This window comes from Petromyzon marinus, unplaced genomic scaffold, assembly GCF_048934315.1.
Source record: "Petromyzon marinus isolate PM22_M1 ecotype Great Lakes invasive population unplaced genomic scaffold, UKy_Petmar_22M1.pri1.0 PM_G_Scaffold_9, whole genome shotgun sequence".
NCBI lineage: Eukaryota > Metazoa > Chordata > Hyperoartia > Petromyzontiformes > Petromyzontidae > Petromyzon > Petromyzon marinus.
The window spans coordinates 4,067,306-4,093,608 of NW_027423046.1; the positions used below are offsets into that span (position 1 = coordinate 4,067,306).

The following is a 26,303-nucleotide window of genomic DNA, read 5'->3' on the forward strand; positions in this document are numbered from 1 at the left end:
ACATGGGCCTGCATTCACTGGGCCACTGCTATATAGTCCAGCGGATGTTCTTGTTTGGACCCGGCGTGAATCCATGATGCTGTCTGTATGCACAGATGCCAGAACAGCATGTTGGCAATGACAAGCCCACAGGCTGCACAGAAGTCTAACAGCCTCCTACCGTTGTTATTGAGTTGATCTGGCCCATGCCTTCCAATCGCTCCAGACCAGGTGCCAGCATCATCACCAACTCGGGCATTGAAGTCACCCAACAGGATGACTCTATCCCGAGGGGCCACTTTTAGCTAACACCTGTGACAGGAGGTCATAGAAGGAATCTGAATCCTCGGGCTTGCCTGCATTCCACCACTGATGTTCGTCTTCGGTGGGGGCGTAAGCAGCCTCCTGTTGATGGGGAGGCGAGCCCAAAGTAGCCTGGGGCTTACAGCTTCCCACACCTCGCCGCCACCTTCCCACGCCGCCTTCATTCTTTTTTTCAGAATAAGAGCCACTCGTTGTTTTGCATTCTCCTGCCCCGAGTGGAGGACTCTGCACCCCTCATGATGACTGGAGTCAGAGCCGGTCCACTGGATCTCCTGAATGCCACAGAGATCCAGGCGGTACCGGTCCAGCTCTGTACAGAGTAGCAGCCTCTCCTCCACGTGGCCACTCTCAGTGGCTTTTTGCCATTTCTAGAGGAACCCCAAGGGTAAGGATTCAGGCATTGCTCCTCACAATGTTATCGTCTGGCATCACAACCAACAACACACCTGTCTTTGAATTGCAAGTAACTTTAATGAACACAATGCAGTACACACACGGTACACACACACAGTGTACACAGACACGGTACACACACACACAATACACACACACGCACAGTACACACACACAGTATACACACACAGTACACACAGTACACCCACAGTACACACACAGTACACACACGGTACACACAGTGTACACACACACGATACACACACACAATACACACACACGCACAGTACACACACACAGTACACATGCACGCACAGTACACACACACAAACAGTACACACACACACGCATGGTACACACACACGCACGGTACACACACACACACACGGTACACACACACGCACAGTACACACGCACAGTACACACACACGGTACACACACACACGGTACACACACGCACGGTACACACACACACGCACAGTAAACACACACACACGGTACACACACACACTACACACACGCACAGTACACACACACAGTACACACACACACAGTACACACACGTACGCACGGCACGCCCACACTCCTTCCGTCACGTGACTAAGGTTGACGCGCCGCCCCGTCTCCCGAGGTGACCTCTTGGCTCTCTCGTCTCTCCTCGACACGTAGATTCATTTCTTACTCTTACCTAGAAACGTCATCTGTGTGGACGCAACTTGCGAGGAATTGTACTCACAAACTGTGGGGTTTACGTTTCAAATAAAGTGCCCAGATACCACGCGATAAGCCCCGTGGTGAGCCAGTGCTATTGCTATTTCCAATCCGTCAACATGAAAGTAGTTAAATTAACAATTTATTACTAATCTCCATATATACCAAAGGCAAAGTTGTGAATGTGTGCGTCTGTTCAAATTGTTTAGCGTACTTCCCGACACGCACCAAGCTTGAAATTTGCCATGTGGGTAATTTCCAGACTGTACACCGTGCAAACATTATAAAAATAGACTTTTGTATATTTTTTTTGGGGGGGGGGCGCGCAATAATGTATAAGCATGAAAACACCACGATACATAGGACTTACTTTGATTAGAATCTTGGAATTGATTGTGTACATGTTGAAATTGTTAAATGAGCATTTTGAGCACACTGCTGTTTTCATAAATATTCATGATTCTGAGAATTTAAGTGTAATTTTGAGCATCATAATGACCATATTGGAATTGTCATCATGAATGGGGGGTTCAATTATTTTTTATAACAATAGGAATGCGGTTTTGAGCATGACTATTGATATTTCGGACTCATTCATGACAATAGATTGATGATTTTTTTTGCTCATCAATCAGGATACTATATTCTTAGTTTTTTCGGTAAAGTCACGTTGAAGGGAAACAACAAAATAATAAAATATATAAAACAATAAAAAAATTCTCACGACGTTTCGACCATAACTCAAACGGTCGTCTTCAGGTGTGTTGGTTTGCATTTTTTATTGTTTTATATATATTTTATTATTTTGTTGTTTCCCTTCAACGTGACTTTACCGAAAAAACTAAGAATATGAATTACTGCAGTCACGAAAGCTTTAAATCAAAATGTAATCAGGATACTGTTAATGATGTGCTTGCCCATAAATTGTTGAAATGACTAGAAATGCAAGTTGTGTATACTCTCCAACCCCATTCCTCTACCTACCCATTCCCTTGACGGGTTCCGTGCCCACTTAAACCCATGACGATGGCGGTGATGATTCCACCTCTCGCTGTAACAATCAAAGCACCTCCAACTTCTGAATGCAAAGTTGCTGGTTGGTGCAACGCCAAAACACATCGTCAACGCCGCTCCCAAGCCCGCCCTACGTTAGTAACATCGTTAGGATCAACAAAATAAAAAGTTCCACAGAGGAAACTAAAATGACATTACGCAGCAATCCCCAAAGTGGCACGCGGTAGGCTACACGACTCGGAGAACAACGTCAGACTTCAAGACTTGCATCGCCAGCATCATTCTTCCTCTCCACAAGTCATCGCACGTCAATATTCAACATGCTGCACACACGTGCAAGTCACCTCTCGACCCCCCACCTGCACAGTTAACGCGATCAGACCCGGGGGTCAAATTAAAATTGTGTCGTCTTTGGTGACGTATTACAATCGGTGTAATTTTAATGATGCACGTACAGCAACTGCTGTACGTACATCAAATTATATCATTGACAACGGGGTCCGCTTTTGCGGTATCTGCGTGCGGTCTTTTAATTATATAGATACGTAGTCAGTTCATTAGTATGGGGTTCCTCTATAAGGAATTGTAATTGTAAAATGTATTACTTAATAATACGCTTCCAGGCCGCACTTAGCTTGTAGCAGTCAGAGCAGTTAACAAGTTGTCGAGAGGCAACTTGTTAAAAATTTAATTTAACGTAGGTATAAAATAAAATAAATTTGATTTATTAAAACATTTAATTTAATTTAACGTAGGTATAAAATAAATGTAATTTAAATAAAATAAATGTAATTTATATTAAAAAAATAAAATAAAATAATTTCATTTATAAAAATGTTTATTTAACGTAGGTATAAAATAAAATTTATTTAAATAATGTCATTTATTTTAAAAATGAAATTAAACGTAGGTATTAAATAAATGTAATTTAAATAAAATACATTTAATTTATTAAAAATTTGAATTTAATTTAACGTAGCTATGAAAAAAAATAATTTAGATTTATTACAAATTTTAATTAAATTTAACGTAGGTATAAACATTTATTTAAATAATGTAATTTATTTTAAAAATTTTATTAAACGTAGGTATTAAATAAATGTAATTTAAATAAACTAAATTTAATTTATTAAAAATTTCAACTTAATTTAACGTAGCTATGAAAAATAAAGAAATTTTGATTTATTACAAATTTCAATTAAATTTAACGTAGGTATGAAATAAATTTAAATTAAGAACTCATTCATTTATTTAAAAAATACGTAGATATAAAACAAGTTTAAATCAACTTAATAAAAAAAATTAATTAAATTTAACGTAGGTATAAAATAAAATGTAATTAAATTAAATAATAATTTTTTTTTTTCTACCTCCGTGACTTTACCGAAAGCAAAGAGTGTGGACCCACGTGACATCAAGGCTGTCCTAGTCTAGGCAAGGCCTCAGGGTGTACCGGGCCTTTCACAACAGCAGCAGCAACAACGGTTCTCTTGAGAAAATGCTTTAAAAAAAAGTCAACTTAGCTTGCCTTGACACTCGCGAACTTTAATGATTAAAATAATTAAAACAAAACTAAACACTCACACGCACATGGGCGCGCGGCGTTCGGCGTGTAGGGAATTAAAAATGGTAGCGTCCTTCCCGCGATCTGATTGGTCGCCGCGTGCCCAAGTGGGGAGGGGGGGAGGGCCAGCGATCCAATTGGTCGAGAGGCAAACCTGGGAGCGTCTCGGGCGATGATGCGCAGCGATTGGTCAACGGTTGTCCTATGCTAATTTTGGTATGCTAATTAATTTTAATCTGTATGCTAATGCGGTACATTTATCCATACTCATTAAGTTTAATGTTTATCCTAAATTAGTTAAAAATGTATGCTCGTTTAGTTAACATTCTATGATAGTATCGTTATATTTTTTATGCTATAACAGCAGTGCATACTGGCTGTGGTGGTACCTGCTATGATTACAGCAGGTATACTGACTAGTGGTACCTACTTTCACTACGGCAGGGCATACTGTGGTGGTACCTGCTTTCACTACAACAGTGCATACTGACTGTGCTGGTACCTGCTAAGGTTACAGCAGTGCATACCGCTTTTATGCTTTATCACGTGTCGTGAATGTGATAGTTTCATCCCAGAATTGGTGTCCTTGACCGGCATAGAGCTAACATTTCACTTTGCCTTAGAACCTGAGGTGGCACAGCATTAGCAATTCCAAGTTCTTCAGGTGACCAATAGCAACGAATAATGTGGCAAGCATTTGAAATGAGTGGGTTATGACGTACTGTACTTCACTCTTATCGACCACTAACATAAGTCTGTGTTACTGGCGTTGTGCTGCCTTGGCTGGTACCAACTTCTTCTTTGACCACGTGGACCACGCGGATGAATGGTCTACGCGAGTCGAGCGACCGATGGAGAAGACCTATGGGGGCACGCGGCGGGAGACTCTCAGGCGAAATCGTGGAAGTCGCGTGACAGAAGCCACGCGTGGAGGATAGACGCATGCTGGCGAGACGTCGTCTTCAGTTTAATTTAAGTTTCACATGTCAGGTGTAGAGCCCTGTGAGCCGTGCGGCCCTTGACTCGGGTGCAACCGCAACAAACAAAAACGTGAACATATTCATGTTGTGGGTCACTGTTGACGTGGGTCCCTACTGACGAGGTGAGTGTCGATATTCATGTTGTGGGTCACTGTTGATGATGTGGGTCCCTACTGACGAGGTGAGTGTCCATATTCATGTTGTGGGTCACTGTTGACGATATGGGTCCCGATTGAAGATATGGGTCCGGATTAAAGAGGTGAGCGTCCCTTTTGATGTGGGTCTTTATTGACGAGGCGAGCATCCCTGTTGACGATGTGGGTCCCTGATCACGATGTGTGTCCGTGTTAACGATGTTAGCATTGAATTGGTCCTCGTCTAATAGCCTATATGTTCTACCATGTGTAAACCCATACAACAATAAATGTTACAATACATAGCATGTATAAGAATTCAAATTCATGTCAACCACCACTCACCCTCCCCTCGACTCACTCCCACGCTCAGCCCTCCACTAGGGTACCCCCCCCCCCCGCCCACACCGGTGGCAGAGGGCCTTGTTGGACCCAAGACACCTCTCCTTCTTTCCACAGAGCTACAAGACAATCAGAGTCTGTCGTCCTACATATTGTCAGCAAGACGGATGAGGTGAGCTACGTCTGGCTGTGTGTGGCGCCGAGCGTGAAGATTTTCTTCTCTTCTGCAGCGTGCGTCCACGTCAACTTTCACCATCAAGCGCGCCCAGACTCCTCCACGGCTCCGCTGCCTCTCCTGCCCTCGTCCTCCTGCTTCCGCTCCGTCCGATCGCCCCCCTCTCCTCCCGCCCCTTGCCATCTCTCTTCACACGCGCACTCCGACCTCCCTCGCCTTCCACGTCAGGAGGTACGCCCGAGATCATTCGTCCTGCCCGCACCAACGGCTCACCCATCGTCTGACCGCGTCTCCGTTCATGCAGGTAAGGGCACCATCACGGCGTAGCGGTTAGCGGTGCTGCACCATTCTCGCTCACGGCCAATACCAGCGACAATTAGGGGCCGTCCGTGAATGACGTCACGCACCTAGAGGGGGGGGCGGGGTCAGACATTTGTGACGATGTGACGAGGGGGGGGGGGTTTGAGAAAAGTGACGTCACATCAAATTGCGCAACTTTAAATAAATATAAACACGTTCTACTTAATTAGACTTTGTAATAAATGTTTTCTACCTACAACATTAGAGTGCAGCGCCACATTAACAACGCACTACAATGACAGCAATAGTTTAAAGGGATTTGAAGCATGTTTTATATATTTTTGGGGGGTGGGGGGGGGGCAGGGCTTTGTGACGTCATATTTGAGGGGGGAGGGCTGACTTTTTGTGACGTCATGTGACCATGGGGGCGGGGGTCAAAAATCCTCTAAAATCACGTGACGTCATTTAAGGTCGGCCCCTTACCTGAAGCAGTCCTGAGCGTCACTTAGGTGGACTCAGCCATAATTAAGGAGGTGGTGAGGTGGGTGGGGGTGCTAACATCAGAATTTGAGAGACGAGCGGCCAGCCGTGGTTCTGTCCACACCAGCCCCTGGTGTTGTTCCATCGCGACCCTCACCGGTGCTCGCTAACAGCGCACGCCCAGTGGGAGTCGATGAGTCCGTGGGTTTCTGTGCGAGTCCGTGGGTCCATGTGTGGGTCTGTGGATGCGTCAGTCTACATTGGGGAGCCTTTGTCTTTGCAGTTTGGGGACTAGTGCAGCACTAGTGTGTAGTAGTGTATAGTGTAGTGTATAGTGTATAGTAATGTATAGTGTAGTGTATAGTATAATACTGTTTAGTGTAGTGTATAGTGTAGTGTATAGTAGTGCATATTGTAGTGTAAAGTAGTGTATAGTCGTGCATATTGTAGTGTATAAGTGTAGAGTGTAGTGTATAGAAGTGTATTGTATAGCAGTGTATATTATAGTGTAAAAGTATATAGTGTAGTGTATAGTAGTGTAGTGTATAGTAGTGTATAGTGTAGTGTATAGTGTATAATAGTGTTTAGTGTATAATAGTGTTTAGTGTATAATAGTGTTGTGTATAGTGTAGTGTATAGTAGTGTAGTGTATAGTAGTGTATAGTGTAGTGTATAGTGTATAATAGTGTTTAGTGTATATAGTGTAGTGTATAGTAACATAGTGTATAGTGAAGTGTATAGTGTAGTGTATAGTTTAATATACTAGTTATCACGTGACTAGTGTAGTTAGCCAGGTGCTGACCAGCAGGCTAGCTATACTAGTTATCATGTGACTAGTGTAGCTAGCCAGGTGGTGACCACACTCGTGCGTGCATCTCCACTCGTCCGTGTTTGCAAGTAAGCGCTCGTGTGTATGTGCACCCGCGTGTTTGTTCATGTCTGTATTGTTGTATACGGCCCTTTTTCCACAATTAATATCCATAAGAATATTTATGGATGCATACACATAGATTTCTTTTTCCTTTCTTTCGTGACAAACAATATATATTTTTAATAATGAATAAAACCCGTAAGCCAGAAACACAAAAAACCAGATGTCGGTCATAAACAGACCATTAAAAAATAAAGAAATAATAAAACTCTCGAGGCGAGGATGTTAGCAGCTATCTGCGAAGATCTCCAGATGAACAAGAGTTTGATGTGCCCTAAGGGAGGTCACGCAGAGGGAAGCCCTCCGCAAGCCAGAAACGAGGACGCCCACGGGTTAAACCATATATATATATTTTCCTCTGTCATTAAAACAACGGTTCAAAATTAAAATGCAATAACAAGAATAAGCTAAAGTTAGCGGTCCTCGCGCTCACTCCAATTAAGACCAGGCCACCAGATACATCAGTGAATTATTATCCAATAATTAATTCGCTATCAAATGATTTTCACCTTTAATACTTTTACTGTTAAAACAAACCTTGGAGCAGGAATACCGAGTCACATCAAAGGTTATCGAGAAGGAATGAGGCGAACGGGCAAACTTACGAAAGAGTTAAACAATATCCCAAGCAAGCCCGACCACCTTTGTCTCTCCCGAAGAGCGCGAGAGAGGAATTTCACGCCAGGGCAAACAGATCGTTATCGCAGGAGCCATCTGTACACACACACACGAACTCACACACACAGACCCCGCCCCACCTTTTCCACTGCGCAGAGAGAATTGTCTTTGAATATAACAGTCAGCCGCATTTTCAAAAAGTCAGTGAAGTTAAGTCAAGAGTCAAGACAGATCAGCGAGTCAAGACGTCCACAGGACGAGCAGTCGCATGGAGCGGCTGGCTCCGAGCCTCGCTGAGTAGCGAGGATCGCTGAGTCGCGATGTATCAACAAAAGTGAGTCATACAGCAGTGGAGGAAAACTGCTGTCAGCGAACCAGCACGGGCACGTTCGCGCATCTTCAAGGAGAAAGAGCGTGGCCAGCAACGCCAAGCAAGAGCGTGCAGCAGCTCAGCCAGCAGTGGAGAGAAACTGCTGTCAGCGAACCAGCACGGGCACGTTCGCGCATCTTCAAGGAGAAAGAGCGTGGCCAGCAACGCCAAGCAAGAGCGTGCAGTAGCTCATCCAGCAGTGGAGGAAACTGCTGTAAGCGAACCAGCACGGGCGCGTTCGCGCATCTTCAAGGAGAAAGAGCGCGGCCAGCAACGCCAAGCAAGAGTGTGCAGCAGCTCAGCCAGCAGTGGAGAGAAACTGCTATCAGCGAATCAGCACGGGCGCGTTCGCGCATCTTCCAGGAGAGGGAGCGCGCGCCACCAGCGTGCCATCAGCACCAGCACCAGCGCGTGCCAACAGCGCGCCACCAGCGTGCCACCAGCGTGCTACAGTGCGCAACTTCGCGTCACCGGGGCTGAGAGGGCAGCGGTCCTGCACTCAACACCCATCGGCGCGACGACGGCGAGCGTCGTGCTGACTCATCCAGCCAGCGGTGGACAGAAACTGGCAGTCGTTCGTATGCCCCCCCACACTCTCCCCCCTCCTCACTCCCCCACCGCTACACAACGAACAAACATTTTTTTTGACAAGGAAATCAACCTAGGCATTTGCTCAACGCAAGAAATCAACAACCCTCCCATTAAACATACAAGACTCATGATAACTGCGTCAACTATTAGCTGATAACGAAAAACATCGCCACCCATTGAGTTACGTTGATGAGGCAATCAGAATTATTTCAGTCGAACGCTTTAATTGCATAATCGTTGAGGAATCAATGAACGAACATCGCCGTGGTACTGTGCTGACGATTTCAAGCATAATAACTTCGCATATCAGGATGTATTAAGGATTGGATACGAATCAAAGACCAAGTGCCGTGTTGTGTAACAATTCAAGCATACGAGTTTGCATATTATAAAGTTAAGGTTTGATAGAATAGTTCGCATGGTTTTAATCTCTCTCTCAACAACCGATCGATTGCGTTACGCGTCGGGAATTAACCACAGGTGCCGCTATCGAGGTGAAACAACGCAATCGTGATGGTATCATGTTAACGCTGTGTTGAAATTCCAAAATCCCGAGATTGAGTTTTTATATTATCCAAAAATTAAAGTTAGCTAGAAATAAAATTGATTAAAGCAGAAGGTTTGTGTGTGATTCTTCCTGAAATTCTGCATATTGTTCTGCGTATGAGATCTGAATCCTGGGGACCTATCATAAGCACACTATCACCACACATAATCCATAACACACATAATTCGTAATGTTCAATCGAGAGTAATCGTATCCTTATCGATAATACGGAATTAAAGAGCAGAGTCGAATCGACTCTCTGTCATTCACGCTCACAACGCCTGCGTCACTGCATACGATTAATTGCGTCATTCCAATTCATAACACAATCCTAGTCACCGAGGCTCGACCTGATAATCCATAACGACCTGCATTATCCTAACCACGCCCACTCGCATAAATTAATACGATTATCTCTCGAATCAGCATAATTTATGCACATAATTATACTGATTAACATAATTTCGGATAAATTATGCAAATCTCAAATTTAATTTAATTTTCATTATTTTCATCAATTTTCATAACACCTATATATACAACAGTATGTACGCACACTGTTGCACATGGTTCGCTCGTGTGGGTGTGTAGTGGAACGCACTGCTCATGAAAACATTGCCTCGTTACGCGGTAAATGATGCGGCACAACAGGAGGGCACTGCAGGGATGAGGCTCTCCAGTCTTGGTGCTGTGAATTAAAACAGCGCCAGAGTAGAGTCCCGTCCCTGTGACGGAGTGAGAGTGATCAGCGGACAGCCACCATGATTGCCAGGTAAGGGGAGACTTCACCCGGAACTCGCCTCCACACGTGTTCCCTGTGAACATTGTCGCAATAAACGTACGATCAGGAATCTTTACAATATCTGACCTTTGTTGTTCCGCAAGAATATTAACGCTCAAACTCGTATCGAACTCTTCATGAATTCACTCGGTCAAATAGTTCAGGTACTGGGCAAAGCATTTCACCACCCGGTATGCAACAGTTAAACAATCTACTCCAAATCAACACCCAAATGTCAAATTATCATCCACCATTGACTTCCACATCGATGGAAGCCATTTGCCATGACGTCCAAGCCATTAAACACTGGAACAACGAACGTGCAATTCAAGTACATCTTGAAACCCATTATCAGAAGTAGTTTGTATTAAACAATAACTAAATAATAGTAACACGTTTACAATATTGAGCGAAGTTATAGTCACGGACTTTTTCCAACTTTAGCTCAACAGGACCACAAAAGCTCAGATATGTGGTTCATAAAAAAATAATCAATCTGATTGAAATCATCAACTGGCCAAACACTTTTCGATTTCAACATCACCTTATAAAAGAATAACATTTTAAATATAAGCGCACAACTTTATCTACCTGTGATGAGCGCTGCACTTTCGGTTGTTTTCATGCAGGGGGCGCTGCAAACCGATGCACCCCTGCATGGACGACGGAGGCGCAGGGACAGACGTTTGATTACGTTGGAATCGATCTGCAGACGGCGGTCTTCTCGCACGGCCAGCTCCGTGTCGCCTTATCTCGATCCCGCAATCCCAACCAGGTGAAGGGCCACATCGAACCGAACCCCCGGCAAGGCCATCTACTTAACGACGAGAGAAAATTCACACGAAATGTCCTTTTCAATTAAGTCTTCCAGATGTAAATTGATACAAGCTTTTAATTAAGAAATAAAATCATCTAATTCAAAACACAACACAATTCAAAGATGTTTCATTTTGAAACTTCAAAACGGAGCATGGGGTACTTGCGTGAATGCGTCCTTCGTGTGCAAATGTTGTGACTTTCCTGGCCTGAAGGCCGTCAATGTGTTGGACCCTTATTGGTGCACAGCGTCTCAACAACAGCAGTGGGGGTTGCTTCAACCGATAGGTAACGAACATCCAGACGTCAATCAGCAAGGAGCATTTCTAGTCCCAGTTAGACAATATCTACGTCAACACGTAAGACAAAACTACAATTCGTGTTGTAGAGAATGAACCTCCACCTATACGTGTAACTTTTAAGTGGTATGCCTTGTAACTGATTAATGATCCGAGTGTGCTCCTTATTTCAAAGACGATGAGTTGCTGCAGAGGGAGATGCTTCCTGAAAACACAAAAACACCATTTGACCTGTATCACAAGAACAACGGGTCTCACCTGAGTTCTCTGTACAGGTTACTTCCAAACAGACACGCACACTTTGTCCTAACATCACTTATTCAATGTTTGACCCTTACAGATCAAATGTTACAAGTATGCACAAAATCAAACAAGAATTCATTCTAAATTATTGACAGGCATATTAACAAAATTGGATTACTTCAGTGAAATATACTGCATCACGTTACATCGTATTAACAAGAAGCTTTTAAAAAAAAGTTGCAGTCTGCTTCACAGTGTATGTAAAACATACTATTGTGTCATCCAAAACGAGTAGGCCATTGCATGCTGGCGTCTGAGTGAAAATGTAGCAAATTCTAAGCATTACCTACAAACTACACAACTGAGATGACGCATCAATCATCGCCCCCTACTGACAGGCTCTTGTCCACATGCAGGCCGGTGCAGGGCCACCACCTTGTGCCACGCAGGGGCAGCTGCTACTTGGGGATGCTCTTCGAGTGTTTGAGATGAGATACAAAACTCCGAGTTGCTGAGGCGATTAAGCAAGCACCATGTAAAAGCAATTATTATAACATAGTGAATGCTTGGGAGCTTATTGGCTCTTGCTCCTGGTTAGAGATCTACCCAACCCACGGGCCCACAAAGTGTTCAACTTCACATTCCTGTCATTAAAGGCCTGTGACAAAGGTGCATCTATTGGAGCAACATCATATCAAGCTTACACATCTGCCGAGTCTCCACTTGACTTTGTATTGTCTAGGAGCAAGTCCACCCACACCTCCACTTCCACAAACTGCTGGGAGTTGCCTCGCTCTGCCTCAGTCAAAATTCTCCTCCTGCTTTACAATGTGAAGGTCCCATTTTGGAGTTGAACCTTCATCTTCACATTTTACCATCACTTCTTCGCTCATCACTTCTTCACATTTCACCATCACCTCTTCACATTTCACCATCACCTCTTCATATTTCACCTCGATACCTTTAAAAGTGTCCAAGCTGGGATTTTCTTCCGGTTCATGTTTCATGAGGGATGGGCTTATTGTGGCACTTTGACTTTCACAAGCTGATTTCAGACTACACTCCTTGTGGATCTTCTGATGCTGTGTTCTCTGGTGTACTTGAAGAGTTGATGAACGTGCAAATGCCTTCCCGCACACACTGCACTTGAAGGGTTTCTCTCCTGTGTGTGTTCTCTGGTGTACTTCAAGATTTGATGAACGTGCAAACGCCTTCCCGCACAGAGTGCACCTGAAAGGTTTCTCTCCCGTGTGTGTTCTCTGGTGTGTTTTAAGAGTAGATGACCATGAAAACGCCTTCCCACAAACACTGCACTTTAAGGGTTTCTCTCCCGTGTGTGTTCTCTGGTGTATTACGAGATTATATGACTGTGTAAACGCCATCCCGCACATTGTGCACCTGAAGGGTTTCTCTCCCGTGTGTGTTCTCTGGTGTTTTACAAGCGCAGATGAATGTGCAAATGCCTTCACGCACACACTGCACTTGAAGGGTTTCTCTCCCGTGTGTGTTCTCTGGTGTTCTACAAGAGCAGATGACTGTGCAAATGCCTTCCCACACACACTGCACTTGAAGGGTTTCTTTCCCGTGTGTGTTCTCTGGTGTGTTACAAGATGACATGAATCTGAAAACGCCTTGCCGCACAGAGTACACTTGAAGGGTTTCTCTCCTGTGTGTGTTCTCTGGTGTTTTTTAAGAGCAGATGACCATGAAAATGCCTTCCCACACACACTGCACTTGAAGGGTTTCTCTCCCGTGTGTGTTCTCTGGTGTGTTACAAGATTACATGACTGTGTAAACGCCATCCCGCACATCGTGCACCTGAAGGGTTTCTCTCCCGTGTGTGTTCTCTGGTGGTTCTGAAAAACTGATGGCCATGCAAATGCCTTGTTACACACAGTACATTTGAAGGGTTTCTCTCCTGTGTGACTTCTCTGGTGCCGTGTCAGATTTCCAGTCCGGTCCGTGCTGTATGCACGCTGGTCGCATTGTTGACTTGTCGTACCGAGCTGCGCTGAGTGGCTTTGCTCCATCAGACCAATTCTGCAGAGGAAGCGTCAGCTGCAGACATAAAAAAAAAGAATATCCACACCATCTACACGTCAGTATCGATGCACAGAGGAAAGCATATATACACAGTAACACGTGACTTACACGTCTATACTTAGTCATATATTCATGATATAGTGGAAAAGTGTCCCAACTTCATCACACGGGCTGTAATGGCACACAATGAGAGGGCAAATAGTTATAAACATGTCTGGAAGCCCTCGTATCTTCAAAATGAATGTTCACCCAAAACTCCGAGCACACAATTTCAGCTGTCTGGCTTCAAAAGGAATATTTATGAGAGCTAAATTCAGCTGACATAGCAAAGGGTGTTTAAAATAATACTATTTGTGTTATGCAGAAATGCATAAATTAACGTTCAATCGCAACTTAGAGGTGTGAATCCACACGGGCTGTAATGGCACACAATGAGAGGGCAAATGGTTATAAACATGTCTGGAAGCCCTCGTATCTTCAAAATGAATGTTCACCCAAAACTCCGAGCACACAATTTCAGCTGTCTGGCTTCAAAAGGAATATTTATGAGAGCTAAATTCAGCTGACATAGCAAAGGGTGTTTAAAATAATACTATTTGTGTTATGCAGAAATGCATAAATTAACGTTCAATCGCAACTTAGAGGTGTGAATCCAGGCTCAGATGTCCTTAAATGCTGGGATGAACAGTTCCGACTTCAGCTGAATGTGTGTGCTGTGTTAACTTCCTGTTTCCTTTCTTACAAAGAGTTCCAGAGGAAAACAAAAATAAACTATTGTTACGCTATAACCTCCGTGTTCAACAGAGTTAATAGACGTTACTGCAAACACAAACTGTACACTGTCACTGGGTAATCAGGCGGTGGCGTGTCTAGAATCATGCCTGGCCACCTTCATCTGCTTGGCATGAATGCTTCCTAACTCCACCAAGTAATTAATTGAGGATAAGCGAACACAGCCGAGGCTAACTGGAGTTTGCGTGTCTCTCTCCGTGGTGAGATTTAACTACCTCACCTGGTATACAGGAAGTCGTGGGTTCGATCCCGACCCTGACGCCTGCTGTATATTTGGAGTTTGCGCGTCACTCCGTTTAGCGTCTTTGACCGATAGACATTGACACACGTATTCTTGTTTCTTTCGGTAAAGTTACGTAGATAGAAAATAACAATAACAGATAATACAATTACATTAAATAAAGACTACTTGTTTTGCGATCAAAACGACGTGAGTTGCTTTTCTTTATTTGGAATTATTCATTTATTTTATTGTTATATTTAATTTTCTATCTACGTGACTTTACCGAAAGAACCAACAATATTAATTCCTGCAGTCACCAAAGTTTTAAGTCAAAACATTCACACACGTTGACAAAGCCTCACCTTGTGTTGTTGTGGGCAGGTCGCTTCTGATAACAAGAGCGGTATTGCAGCTCAAGCGGGCTTGGCCTGGTGAAAAAAATAAAAACTGCATGAATATTTACAATAAAACAAAGTTACAAAGTGGCGAGCCGGGTGAAGACAAATTAAACTTAAGCGAGATAATTAAAGTAAACGCAATCAGGCGAGGGCAGGAGGCAAGGCCCCGCGTGGCTAGGCCCCGCGTTGTAAAGTTCCAACCTGGACATCGATTCCCATGCTCGCTGCTACTCAACTGACATCCCTACGAGAGAGCGAGGCTCTACCTTGGTAAACAACAACAACCACCACCACCACAACAACCACAATCGCAATGAGAATTTCTCACCTCGGATTTCAGTGCAGGAAGCGATAGCTTCCGGTTACCTCGTGACGTCACGCGGCAGCAGGTGACATGACGTCACTTCCGGGGAACGGGACACGCTCCTCCCACAATGAGCTTCTCCGTAAATAAATAAATTAGAGTTTGAATAAATTATGTTAATGTTCATTTCGATATTAGTTCATTTTAGTTCATTTGTTCATTTATTTGGTATAGCCCTGTGAGCCATTCGGCTCTTGAATCGGGTGCAACCGCAACAAACAAAAAACATGAACAAGAAAACATCTTAAAATGATTATGTGACTGTGCAAACAGAAAATACAGGAAAAAAATATCAAAATATTCCTGAAATAGCACCGTACACCAACTCTGTGTGCAAAAATCCCAGTGGGATGCAAGTCAAATAACAACAACAACCACAATAGAATCAGAATCAGAAAGGGTTTTATGCGCCATGAAAGTTCACACCGACACGGAATTTACTTTGGCAGGATGGTGCATACATTCAACATATAGGAATCTAAAATCTTAAATAAGTTTTAAACAAGTCTTACTATAATAATAAGGGTTAAAAGTCTAACACCAAGGGGCTGAAGTATATAAAATTTAATAAATATCGAATATAAAATAGCTTTAAGATATAATTTAAAAATAAAAAAAATACAAATAGGTTAACATAGTTAATATCGGCAAGGTGTCATTATGTAGATAACTAAGATTAAGGCCATCAGTCTAACTCCGTACTACAATAAACATTAACATGGCCTAAACCAAAAAAACTTTTCGAAATCACCAAAATAAAAGCCATAAATGCAATGTAACAGTGATCATAGGGAGTGTGACCGAATTTTTTTTACAATAAACTACATAAATAAATTATAACACCAAAATCTAGAGCCATATTTTAGGCCACTGAATAGCAGTGGCCGCTAGGGGTGTACAACTCCTCTAGAGCAGTTTTGAGTGAAGATCTCATAGGTACTGATTCAAGTTGCAGTTTATTGGCAATAGCATTCCAGACCCTGGGGTCATGAATAGCAAAGGCCCTTCCTCCAGTTTTTGTACGGCAATAGGGAATGTGAAGCTGGTAAATGAGCGAAGACCTGAGGTCAAATTTGTTCTTTGAAACAGAGAGGAGATCCAGTAGGTAGTCTGCGGAATTTTTTGTAAGTACATCGTGAATAAATAAGATCTGGTGCACAAGCCGTCAAACATTAAGAGATGTTAAGTTTGACCCAATGTAGAGATCACAGTGGTGAGTCTATGGGGCAGTGTTGAGTCTATGGGCAGTGTTGAGTCTATGGGCAGTGTTGAGTCTACGGGCAGTGTTGAGTCTGCGGGCAGTGTTGAGTCTACGGGCAGTGTTGAGTCTATGGGCAGTGCTGAGTCTATTATGGTGCAGTGTTGAGTCTATGGTGCAGTGTTGAGTCTATGGGCAGTGTTGAGTCTATGGGCAGTGTTGAGTCTATTGGCAGTGCTGAGTCTATGGGCAGTGTTGAGTCTATGGGCAGTGCTGAGTCTGTGGGCAGTGTTTATCAATTCTACAGAATCTGAGCCTCGCTCGCACTGCGTGTTCGCCTATCCGCACTACGGTTTATAAAAACGCCCTGCTAAGGCCTCACGTGATAACAGCCCCGCCGAGTCGCCTGCCCGTGATTCGAGGCACGGAACGTCGAATCTCCTCCTACACCACGACCACACGAGGACATTGTTTTGTTTGTAACCTCACCACGAAGGAGAATATAGCTCAAGACCCCCTCCCCAGACACCTACGCAGCGTTGCGCTGGTGAGTGCCGTGTTGAGGCCTATTCCGGGAGTGTCACCGGTCTCGGATAGATTGCCCAGCCGGCCGAGGCGGCACTTTGGCCGGCTACAGATGCCGCTGTCATGCGATGGTCTCCATAGAGACCTGGAAGATGGTCTCTAGGTTATGTTGTGGGTTAGCAAGCTTCCAAAGGATGCCTGAAGGCTGCCGCTAGGCTTTTGTAACGAATCTTTGCTGCGTGTTTTAAACTTGAATTATTTGCAATGCACGCGTGTCAATGTGCTCTAGAGGAGTTGTACAACCCTAGCTGCCACTGCTATTCAGTGGCCTAAATTATGGCTCTAGATTTTGGTGTTATAATTTATTTATGTAGTTTATTGTTAAAAATTCGGTCACAGTCCCTATGATCACTGTTACATTGAATTTATGGCTTTTATTTTGGTGATTTCGAAAAGTTTTTTTGTTTTGGCCATGTTTTTGTTTATTGTAGTACGGAGTTAGACTGATGGCTTTAATCTTAGTTGTCTTGTGGTTGTTGTTGTTATTTGACTTGCATCCCACTGGGATTTTTGCACACAGCATTGGTGTACGGTGCTATTTCAGGAATATTTTGATATTTTTTTCCTATATTTTCTGTTTGCACAGTCACATAATCACTTTAAGATGTTTTCTTGTTCATGTTTTTTGTTTGTTGCGGTTGCACCTGATTCAAGAGCCGAATGGCTCACAGGGCTATACCAAATAAATGAACTATGAACTATGCGTCGCTCAAAGACTTCACTCGAGCGTGTCGTGTTCAAGCTCGCTTTGTCTACCTTAGGAGCTTACAAAGTGCCGCCCAATAATTTACCGTGCGTCTGCCTCTTAGACCGAGTGAATCGCTTGAACAAGTGCACATTCAGAAGCGTAAACTCTGCGAGTATCTCGTTTTGAATCTTGATGTGAAGCTTTCGTGACTGCAGTAATTCATATTCTTAGCTCTTTCGGTAAAGTCAGAGTTGAAGGGAAACAATAAAGCAATAAAATATATATAAAACAATAAAAATTCTCACGACGTTTCGACCTGATGACGACCGTTTGTGTTATGGTCGAAACGTTGTGAGAAATTTTATTGTTTTATATATATTTTATTATTTTATTGTTTACCTTCAACGTGACTTTACCGAAAGAGCTAAGAATATCTCATTTTATTCATAGTCTGTGTTTCCAAGGACAAAAAAATTGCACATTCTCATTACCAATACATCGACCTGGCTGGCGGTCACAGTTGCCAGGAGCCCCTTTCCCTGTCGGCTTGACATTTTTTTCAACTCAATTGTTTTTTTTACACAGCTCTTGGACAGACGTGCGGCAGTGTTGGTTTATATCCTGGAAGGTGCTCTCACTTCAGGGGATGTTTCATTGATGGGAAAAAAAAACCTGAGCTGGGGCTGTAATCAATGTTGTTTTATTGATCTAGTTTAAAACATCAGCACGAACATCGGTGCCAAACTAACACGATGTGAGGCGCTAGATTTGAAGCTTTCGCGATGTGCAAGGATTCATACTCTTTGGATTTTTTTCGGTAAAGTCGCGGGGGTAAAAAAATATAAAGTTAAACCCAAGTTAAACTTTAGCAGCCTTATAGTTTACAGCAGTATACTCTGCAAGGCAAGCAGTTTGTCAGCTTAACTACTGCCTCCTGCCTCTGGTTCACGTGTGTAACGCTCTTCAACCTGCACACGGCCATCTCTCTGTCCCCAACCCCCTGCAGCATAACAGAAGGCGGCTTAACTTAGCCCCCCCCCACGGCCCTTCTTATCCCCCCCCCCCTTAACCTGTATACAATCTCGGGTGTCTTAGAGTTATCTTCACCTGATGCAGCAATTTTGCTGTGACGGTTTCCACCTCAAGACGGAAGCTTGTGCTGCTGCCTCCGAAACGTCGTGATTTTAATTGAGTTGTTTTTTTCATTTATTTATTTTATAGATTTTTTTTTACCTACGTGACTTTAGCAAAAAAAACAAAGAGTCCGATGCGAGGAGGCGTTTCCCCCAACGTTCGTTTTCTGCGGTGGCAAAAAATGCAGCCTCTGCGAAACGATGAGAACCTAAACATTTTGCTCAACACAGGAGGAACGTGTCCATCAGTGAGGGAGCCTTAGGCATGCATCCAATTGTCCCGTTGTGAAGGAGGAGGTCTTTAACCCGGCATGGTTGTCACCTGGTGTACAGGAGGTCGTGGGGTTTGATACCGACCCTGACACTCCCTGCTCTATCTTTGGAGTTGACGTTTCTCGCGCCCCGCGGCCGCGTGGATTTCTCTCCCAGAGTCCTCCGGTTTTTTCCCCTCCACATTCAGAAACGCCACGCGTTTAGAGTATTTTGCCCTGAATGTCCACTTGATATCAGCCCACCGTTTATGGGCCAATGTCTCTTCTTAAAAAGAGCTATGTAGCACGGTGGTGTGCTTCGCGTGGCAAGATTAAACATTGGTTAGTTTTATTAGTATATATATTTTTTTAAGTGATTTGTTTTACTCTTCCTGTAACTCTGCACTCACGCCGTGTTTTTGTTTTGTGTTTGTTGTCATGTTTCTGACCCAGCGCCACAGCTGGACATCTGTGAAAAAAAGAGCTTCATAGCGCTTTGGATTCCTCCTCTTGCAGTCTAAATAAATATCATTCCCACTGCTCCTCCTACTCCCTCCCCTTCACCCCTCCTAGCCAAGTGAAGGAAGCCGCCAGGCCGACCATCTGCCTCCCCCCCCCCTCCCATGGAGACTTTCCACACCACCACCACCCGTTTAGTGGCCTTGCTGGTCGTTGTGCTGGGCGACCGTCACAACCCCTTCGCCCTGCCCCTTGACCGTGAGTAGCAAACAGCGCCGCTACCCCACTTGAGACGATGCCCCCTCTCAACGCTACTCCCACTAAAGGCCATCGACTAAACTCGACTCTTTTGACTTCACCAGGCAATGCCCACTGAGCTTCGTGGCTCTTTTTTTTTTTCAGAAGCGCCCCGGCTCTTGCAAATGATAGCTTCAACGAAGCACTTCGACGTTCAAGCGGGGCCGAGTACTCGAAACACTTGTGGGTATCTGTTTGAGTAGTGTGTGGGTCTCTGTGTGAGTAGTGTGTGGGTATCTGTGTGAGTAGTGTGTGGGTCTCTGTGTGAGTAGTGTGTGGGTATCTGTGTGAGTAGTGTGTGGGTCTCTGTGTGAGTAGTGTGTGGGTATCTGTGTGAGTAGTGTGTGGGTCTCTGTGTGAGTAGTGTGTGGGTATCTGTGTGAGTAGTGTGTGGGTCTCTGTGTGAGTAGTGTGTGGGTCTCTCTGTGAGTAGTGTGTGGGTATCTGTGGGTCTCACACAGAGACCCACACACTACTCACACAGAGACCCATACACTACTCACTCAGAGACCCACAGACTACTCACAGAGAGACCCACACACTACTCACAGAGAGACCCACACACTACTCACAGAGATACCCACACACTACTCACACAGAGACACACACACTACTCATAGAGAGACCCAGACACTACTCACTCAGAGACCCACACACTACTCACACAGAGACCCACAGACTACTCACTCAGAGACCCACACACTACTCACACAGAGACCCACACACTACTCACAGAGAGGCCCACACACTACTCACTCAGAGACTCACACACTACTCACACAGAGACACACAGACTACTCACTCAGAGACTCACACACTACTCACACAGAGACACACAGACTACTCACACAAAGACCCACACACTACTCACACAGAGACACACAGACTACTCACTCAGAGACCCACACACTACTCACACACAGAGACCCACACACTACTCACACAGAGACCCACACACTACTCACACAGAGAGACCCACACACTACTCACACAGAGACCCAATACACTACTCACACAGAGACCCACAGACTACTCACACAGAGACCCTCACACTACTCACATAGAGACCCAGACACTACTCACTCAGAGACCCACACACTACTCACACAGAGACCCACAGACTACTCACTCAGAGACCCACAGACTACTCACAGAGAGACCCACACACTACTCACAGAGAGACCCACACACTACTCACAGAGATACCCACACACTACTCACACAGAGACACACACACTACTCACAGAGAGACCCAGACACTACTCACTCAGAGACCCACACACTACTCACACAGAGACCCACAGACTACTCACTCAGAGACCCACACACTACTCACACAGAGACCCACACACTACTCACAGAGAGACCCACACACTACTCAGAGAGAGACTCACACACTACTCACACAGAGACACACAGACTACTCACACAGAGACCCACACACTACTCATACAGAGACTCACACACTACTCACTCAGAGACCCACACACTACTCACACAGAGAGACCCACACACTACTCACACAGAGACCCACACACTACTCACATAGAGACCCAGACACTACTCACATAGAGACCCACAGACTACTCACAGAGAGACCCACACACTACTCACAGAGAGACCCACAGACTACTCACACAGAGAGACACACACACTACTCACACAGAGACCCACACACTACTCACACAGAGACCCTACTAACACTCTGCTGTATTTTCGCCCGCAGCTGCGGTTATCATCTCTGGCCACGTACGGTACCAAAGAAGCTCACATCAGGTGTATGCAGCAAAGCAGCAACCTCCGGACACACGACGGAAAGGTGCACGGTTGCGACATCACACACACACACGTACAGGGCCCAGTTGAGTACGCAGTTTGTTAAGGTGCAGCACTGCAAGTACTTGCTCGGCCCGGAGCGACCCCCCCCACCACCCTCGGGAGCGACCTCTGCCCGCTCGCTGTCTCTGCCCCCCCCACCACCGCCTCACACAGCCAGCCCCCCGTCGATGCTGACGGAGCCAGACAGGATGTACAGGGCGAGAGAGGGAGAGGCGGTGTACATGGAGTGCTCGGTGTGGCCGCCCGCCACCATCCTGTGGTGAGACCGAACGCCGCGCCTGAGCGTCCGTCCCGCTCCGCCTCTCCTCTCGCTCTCCGTTCGCTGGAGACTCTTTTTGTTTATTTCACCGCCTGATGCCCACCGAGCCGTGCAGCTGTTTTTCAGAAGCTACCCGGCCATATCGCAAACGACAGCCCTGACGACGAAGAGGCTCCTCGTTCATTCGGCACGCCGTCATCGCGCCTCGACGCTCCCTGTCGCGAGGGCTGTACGTGCCCTGAACTTCTTTCGCACCCTACGTGGCCAACCGTGCTAATAAGAGGTACGGGAGCTGAGTCTGTTTTGTGAATGCCGCCAGCGGGTTTGCATGGCTGGCCACGTACGGAGCGAAAGAAGTTCAACATAGAACACTCCCATAGACTTCAATGTTAAAGGCTCCCATATACTTCAATGTTAAAGGCTCCCATAGACATTAATGTTAAAGACTCCCATAGACTTCAATGTTAAAGACTCCCATAGACTTCAATGTTAAAGACTCCCATAGACTTCAATGTTAAAGGTTCCCATAGACATTAATGTTAAAGACTCCAATAGGCTTCAATGTTAAAGGCTCCCATAGGCTAACATTTATAATTTTGCGCGTGCGGGGGCGGGGTTGGGCGACTGTCGATGGCCGCCACGCGGATGTGGCTCAGAGCGAGAGAGCGAGAGAGGGGCACTCAACGCGGCGGAGGGCCGCGTGAACCTCGCCGCTCCAACGTCCCCCGAGACGTTCGCCTCCGCGTCTCCCGAAGCCGCCGACCCCGGATCTCAAAACCCCCGACGGCATCGCCGTCAAACCGCAACGGTTCACGCCCCCCACCTGCCCCCCGCCTGCCCCCCCCCACGCCTTCCCGCGCACCGCCAGGTTCAGGAACTACCGGAGCTTGAAAGTTAAGGGCGAGCGCTTCCACATCTTCGAGAACGGCACCCTTCGCATCCTGGACTTGCGGCGCGAGGACACGGACACTTACACCTGCTTCGCCACCAACAACCTGAACAGCGACCAGCTGCGGGCGCACCTCTCCGTCGAAGGTGAGCAAAGTCGCCGCCGGCAACAAACCCGCCGGCCGGAATCCCTCTCCGATCCGGCGCCGAGCCATTAACCGCCGCCGTCGAAGACGAAGATCCCCCGCCGTGTAGCCTCAACAGGCCGTGGGGGCGAGCGCCGTTAGCGAGCGGCGTCTGTGAAGGCCGGCACGGCGCACGAGGGGGCGGGTGGCCGGCGCCACGCCCGACCGCCTTTGTCTCCCCGGTGCTGGCGATGTTCGCCACACACCGCGCCGGGTGCTCGTTTGAGGCCGAGTCGACCTAGGGGAGGCCCAAGACCGGTTCAGATAATCGTCACCGCGTGTTGGTGGCCGTGAGCGGGAATCGAACTCGGGTTCGCAGGGTTCGTAGCGCGGTGTAGCGCGGTGTAGACCGCTACACCCGCCACCGCCACCATTAACTACCACCACCATCACCCCCACAACCACCCCCACAGTGGCGCCGGGCGGTGAGGAGGAGGACGAGGAGGAGGACGAGGAGGACGAGGAGGAGGACGAGGAGGGAGACGAGGAGGAGGACGAGGAGGAGGACGAGAAGGAGGAGGACGAGGAGGAGGGCCAGGACGATGGCAAGGAGGCCTCTACGTCCTCGCCATCGGCCCCCAACGCCGGTAGCGGCCGTGACGGCGGTGCTGATGAGGGCGAGGATGACGACGACGAGCTGTTAGCTACCTCGCCAGGTACGCGGGAGGGCGGCGGCTTGGATCGTCTGACCACCCTGACGATGCAAATGGCCGTGGTCAGCCCAATGAGATCGGCGGCGCGGAAAGTCCTGGGTTTTAAAAAAACTTGGTTTCTGGCCACCCCGTGAATCTCCATTGGCTGCTCGGGTTCCCAAGTGCTTGCTCCATTCATGCTTGGATTCAATGTTAAAGGCTCCCATAGACTTCAATGTTAAAGGCTCCCATAGACTTCAATGTTAAAGACTCCCATAGACTTCAATGTTAAAGGCTCCCATAGACTTCAATGTTACAGGCTCCCATAGACTTCAATGTTAAAGGCTCCCACAGACTTCAATGTTAAAGGCTCCCACAGACTTCAATGTTAAAGGCTCCCGTAGACTTCAATGTTAAAGGCTCCCGTAGACTTCAATGTTAAAGGCTCCCGTAGACTTCAATGTTAAAGGCTCCCGTAGACTTCAATGTTAAAGGCTTCCATAGACTTCAATGTTAAAGGCTCCCATAGACTTCAATGTTAAAGGCTCCCATAGACTTCAATGTTAAAGGCTCCCATAGACTTCACTGTTAAAGGCTCCCATAGACTTCAATGTTAAAGGCTCCCATAGACTTCAATGTTAAAGTTTCCCATAGACTTCAATGTTAAAGGCTCCCATAGACTTCAATGTTAAAGGCTCCCATAGACTTCTATGTTAAAGGCTCCCATAGACTTAAATGTTAAAGGCTCCCATGGACTCATGGAGGTGCACACATCGAGGGCAGTCAACCAATTTGCGGTCAAACGGAGATAAAATAACGCTTTGACAATAAAACGATTCTCAGCATCGCAACTCTGGGCAGGGGTTTGCTGTTTTGGCAGAGAGCGTTGTTGACACGCGGGTGGCGGTGGTGGTGGTGGTGGTCCACCGCTCACCGCAGAGGAGTTACAATCGGGCACCTGACGTCGATGATGTGACAGTCGGCGTTTTAATTTACCAAATAGTTTTAAACGTAGTGTGATGGATCGTCTCTCTGAATGAGTGATTGGGTGGGTGGGTGAGTGGCTGAGTGAACAAGTGAGGAAGAGGTTTCAGTCTCAACTACCAACAACCTCCAACAAATCTTCCATCCCCTAGGAGGTGGTGGCGGTGGTGGTGTTAGTGGTGTTGGTGGTGTTGGTGTTGGTGGTGTTGGTGTTGGTGGTGGTGTTGGTGGTGGTGGGGTGTTGGTGGTGTTGGTGGTGGTGTTGGTGGTGATGTTGGTGGTGATGTTGGTGGTGGTGTTGGTGGTGTTGGTGGTGATGTTGGTGGTGTTGGTGGTGATGTTGGTGGTGGTGTTGGTGGTGATGTTGGTGGTGGTGTTGGTGTTGGTGGTGTTGGTGGTGTTGGTGTTGTTGGTGGTGGTGGAAATGGAGGAGGAGGCGGAGGGTTGTAGGAGGCCCCCCCGGTACTCGTACATCGCTCTCATCGTAGCGATGGCGACTGACGTCTCGTTTCTCCGCTTGCCCCTTTGCAGCGGCGATGGCGTCATCAGCAGCGGCGACGACGTCAGTGGTGACGACGTCAGCGGGGCGGGCGTCCGCCACCAGCAAGGCATCTTGCTGCCCCGGTGCCGCTTGGCCCACGGCGCTTCTGCTCGCGCTGGTGCCGTCGTTGGCGCGCGGCGGCGACGTCTAGAAGGAAGCTTTTCTTTCTCGCTCTCGCAAAAATCTTTACGATTTGCGATGCCCCGTTGCGTTCCGACATCGTTTCTCGTTTCCACGCATTCACGTTGTCCCGAGTTTTATTCGGGGAAAAAAGTAACTCGCCGTGTGCCCGCGACGTCTCGCGGAGAGCCGTCTTGCGTGACGATTTTAAACGCGAGTTGCGACTGAGTCATGCCCTGAAGTTGTTCCGTGCTGCTGCTGCCGTGCTGAAGACGTAATGATAAAGGCGCCAAGTTAGCTGTTGCTGCTGTTGTTGACACAAATGTTGCTGTTGTTGATGGTCCAGCTGAGGCAGGGAGAAGCTGCCTTAGTCTTGCGGGGCGAACGCTGTTGTGGATCTGGTGGGTGGGGGGGGGGCGCTGTGGTGCTCTGTGAGTGATGTACAGCAAAGGGAGACTAGAGTCTTGTGCGTCCGTCTCGTCTCACACGCTTAGGTGAGGACATCACTGATTAAGAATATTATTTTGTTACCAGGTTAAGAAGGGCCCACAACTGGGGCCTATCGTTGGCTTCCGATTTCACCGATTTTCCTCGAGTCGAAATAAAAACATCTGATTGTGAATATAACAGCATGAGCTTTAACTACCCGGCTTCGCCCGGGACTTGGATTCACCACGTCCGGCCGCCTTTGTCTCCCGATGTTCACACCACAACATTTACACGTTTGAGGCTGAGTCGACCTAGGGGAAGCCCAGGACTGGTTGAAATAATCGTCACCGGTGGTGGCCGTGAGCGGGAATCGAACTCGGGTCGCCGGGTTCGTAGCGCAGCG

The 26,303-nt window shown here is 46.5% G+C and overlaps 2 protein-coding genes across 4 annotated transcripts; one reads left to right on the top strand and one right to left on the bottom strand.

The window, feature by feature from the left end:
• Window positions 1-11,204: 11,204 nt before the first annotated feature.
• On the bottom strand, window positions 11,205-19,736 carry LOC142921844 (uncharacterized). The gene is made up of 3 exons (XM_076063179.1): window positions 19,727-19,736; window positions 12,297-13,456; window positions 11,205-11,554 (listed from the first exon to the last, which is right to left on the bottom strand). Exons 1-2 carry the CDS (start codon window positions 19,734-19,736, stop codon window positions 12,393-12,395), a joined length of 1,074 nt encoding a protein of 357 aa, XP_075919294.1. The 3' UTR covers window positions 11,205-11,554; window positions 12,297-12,392.
• Window positions 16,968-26,098, top strand: LOC142921811 (uncharacterized). 3 transcript variants are annotated; one of them, XM_076063147.1, is made up of 8 exons: window positions 16,968-17,157; window positions 19,841-19,984; window positions 20,129-20,206; window positions 21,750-21,842; window positions 22,016-22,121; window positions 22,990-23,156; window positions 23,608-23,850; window positions 25,342-26,098. In XM_076063147.1, the coding sequence occupies exons 2-8, from the start codon at window positions 19,891-19,893 to the stop codon at window positions 25,500-25,502; spliced, it is 942 nt and encodes a 313-aa protein (XP_075919262.1). In that variant the 5' UTR covers window positions 16,968-17,157; window positions 19,841-19,890; the 3' UTR covers window positions 25,503-26,098. The 3 variants fall into 3 exon arrangements, with proteins under 3 accessions (XP_075919262.1, XP_075919263.1, XP_075919264.1); XM_076063148.1 differs by lacking the exon at window positions 20,129-20,206; XM_076063149.1 differs by lacking the exon at window positions 19,841-19,984.
• Window positions 26,099-26,303: the final 205 nt, after the last annotated feature.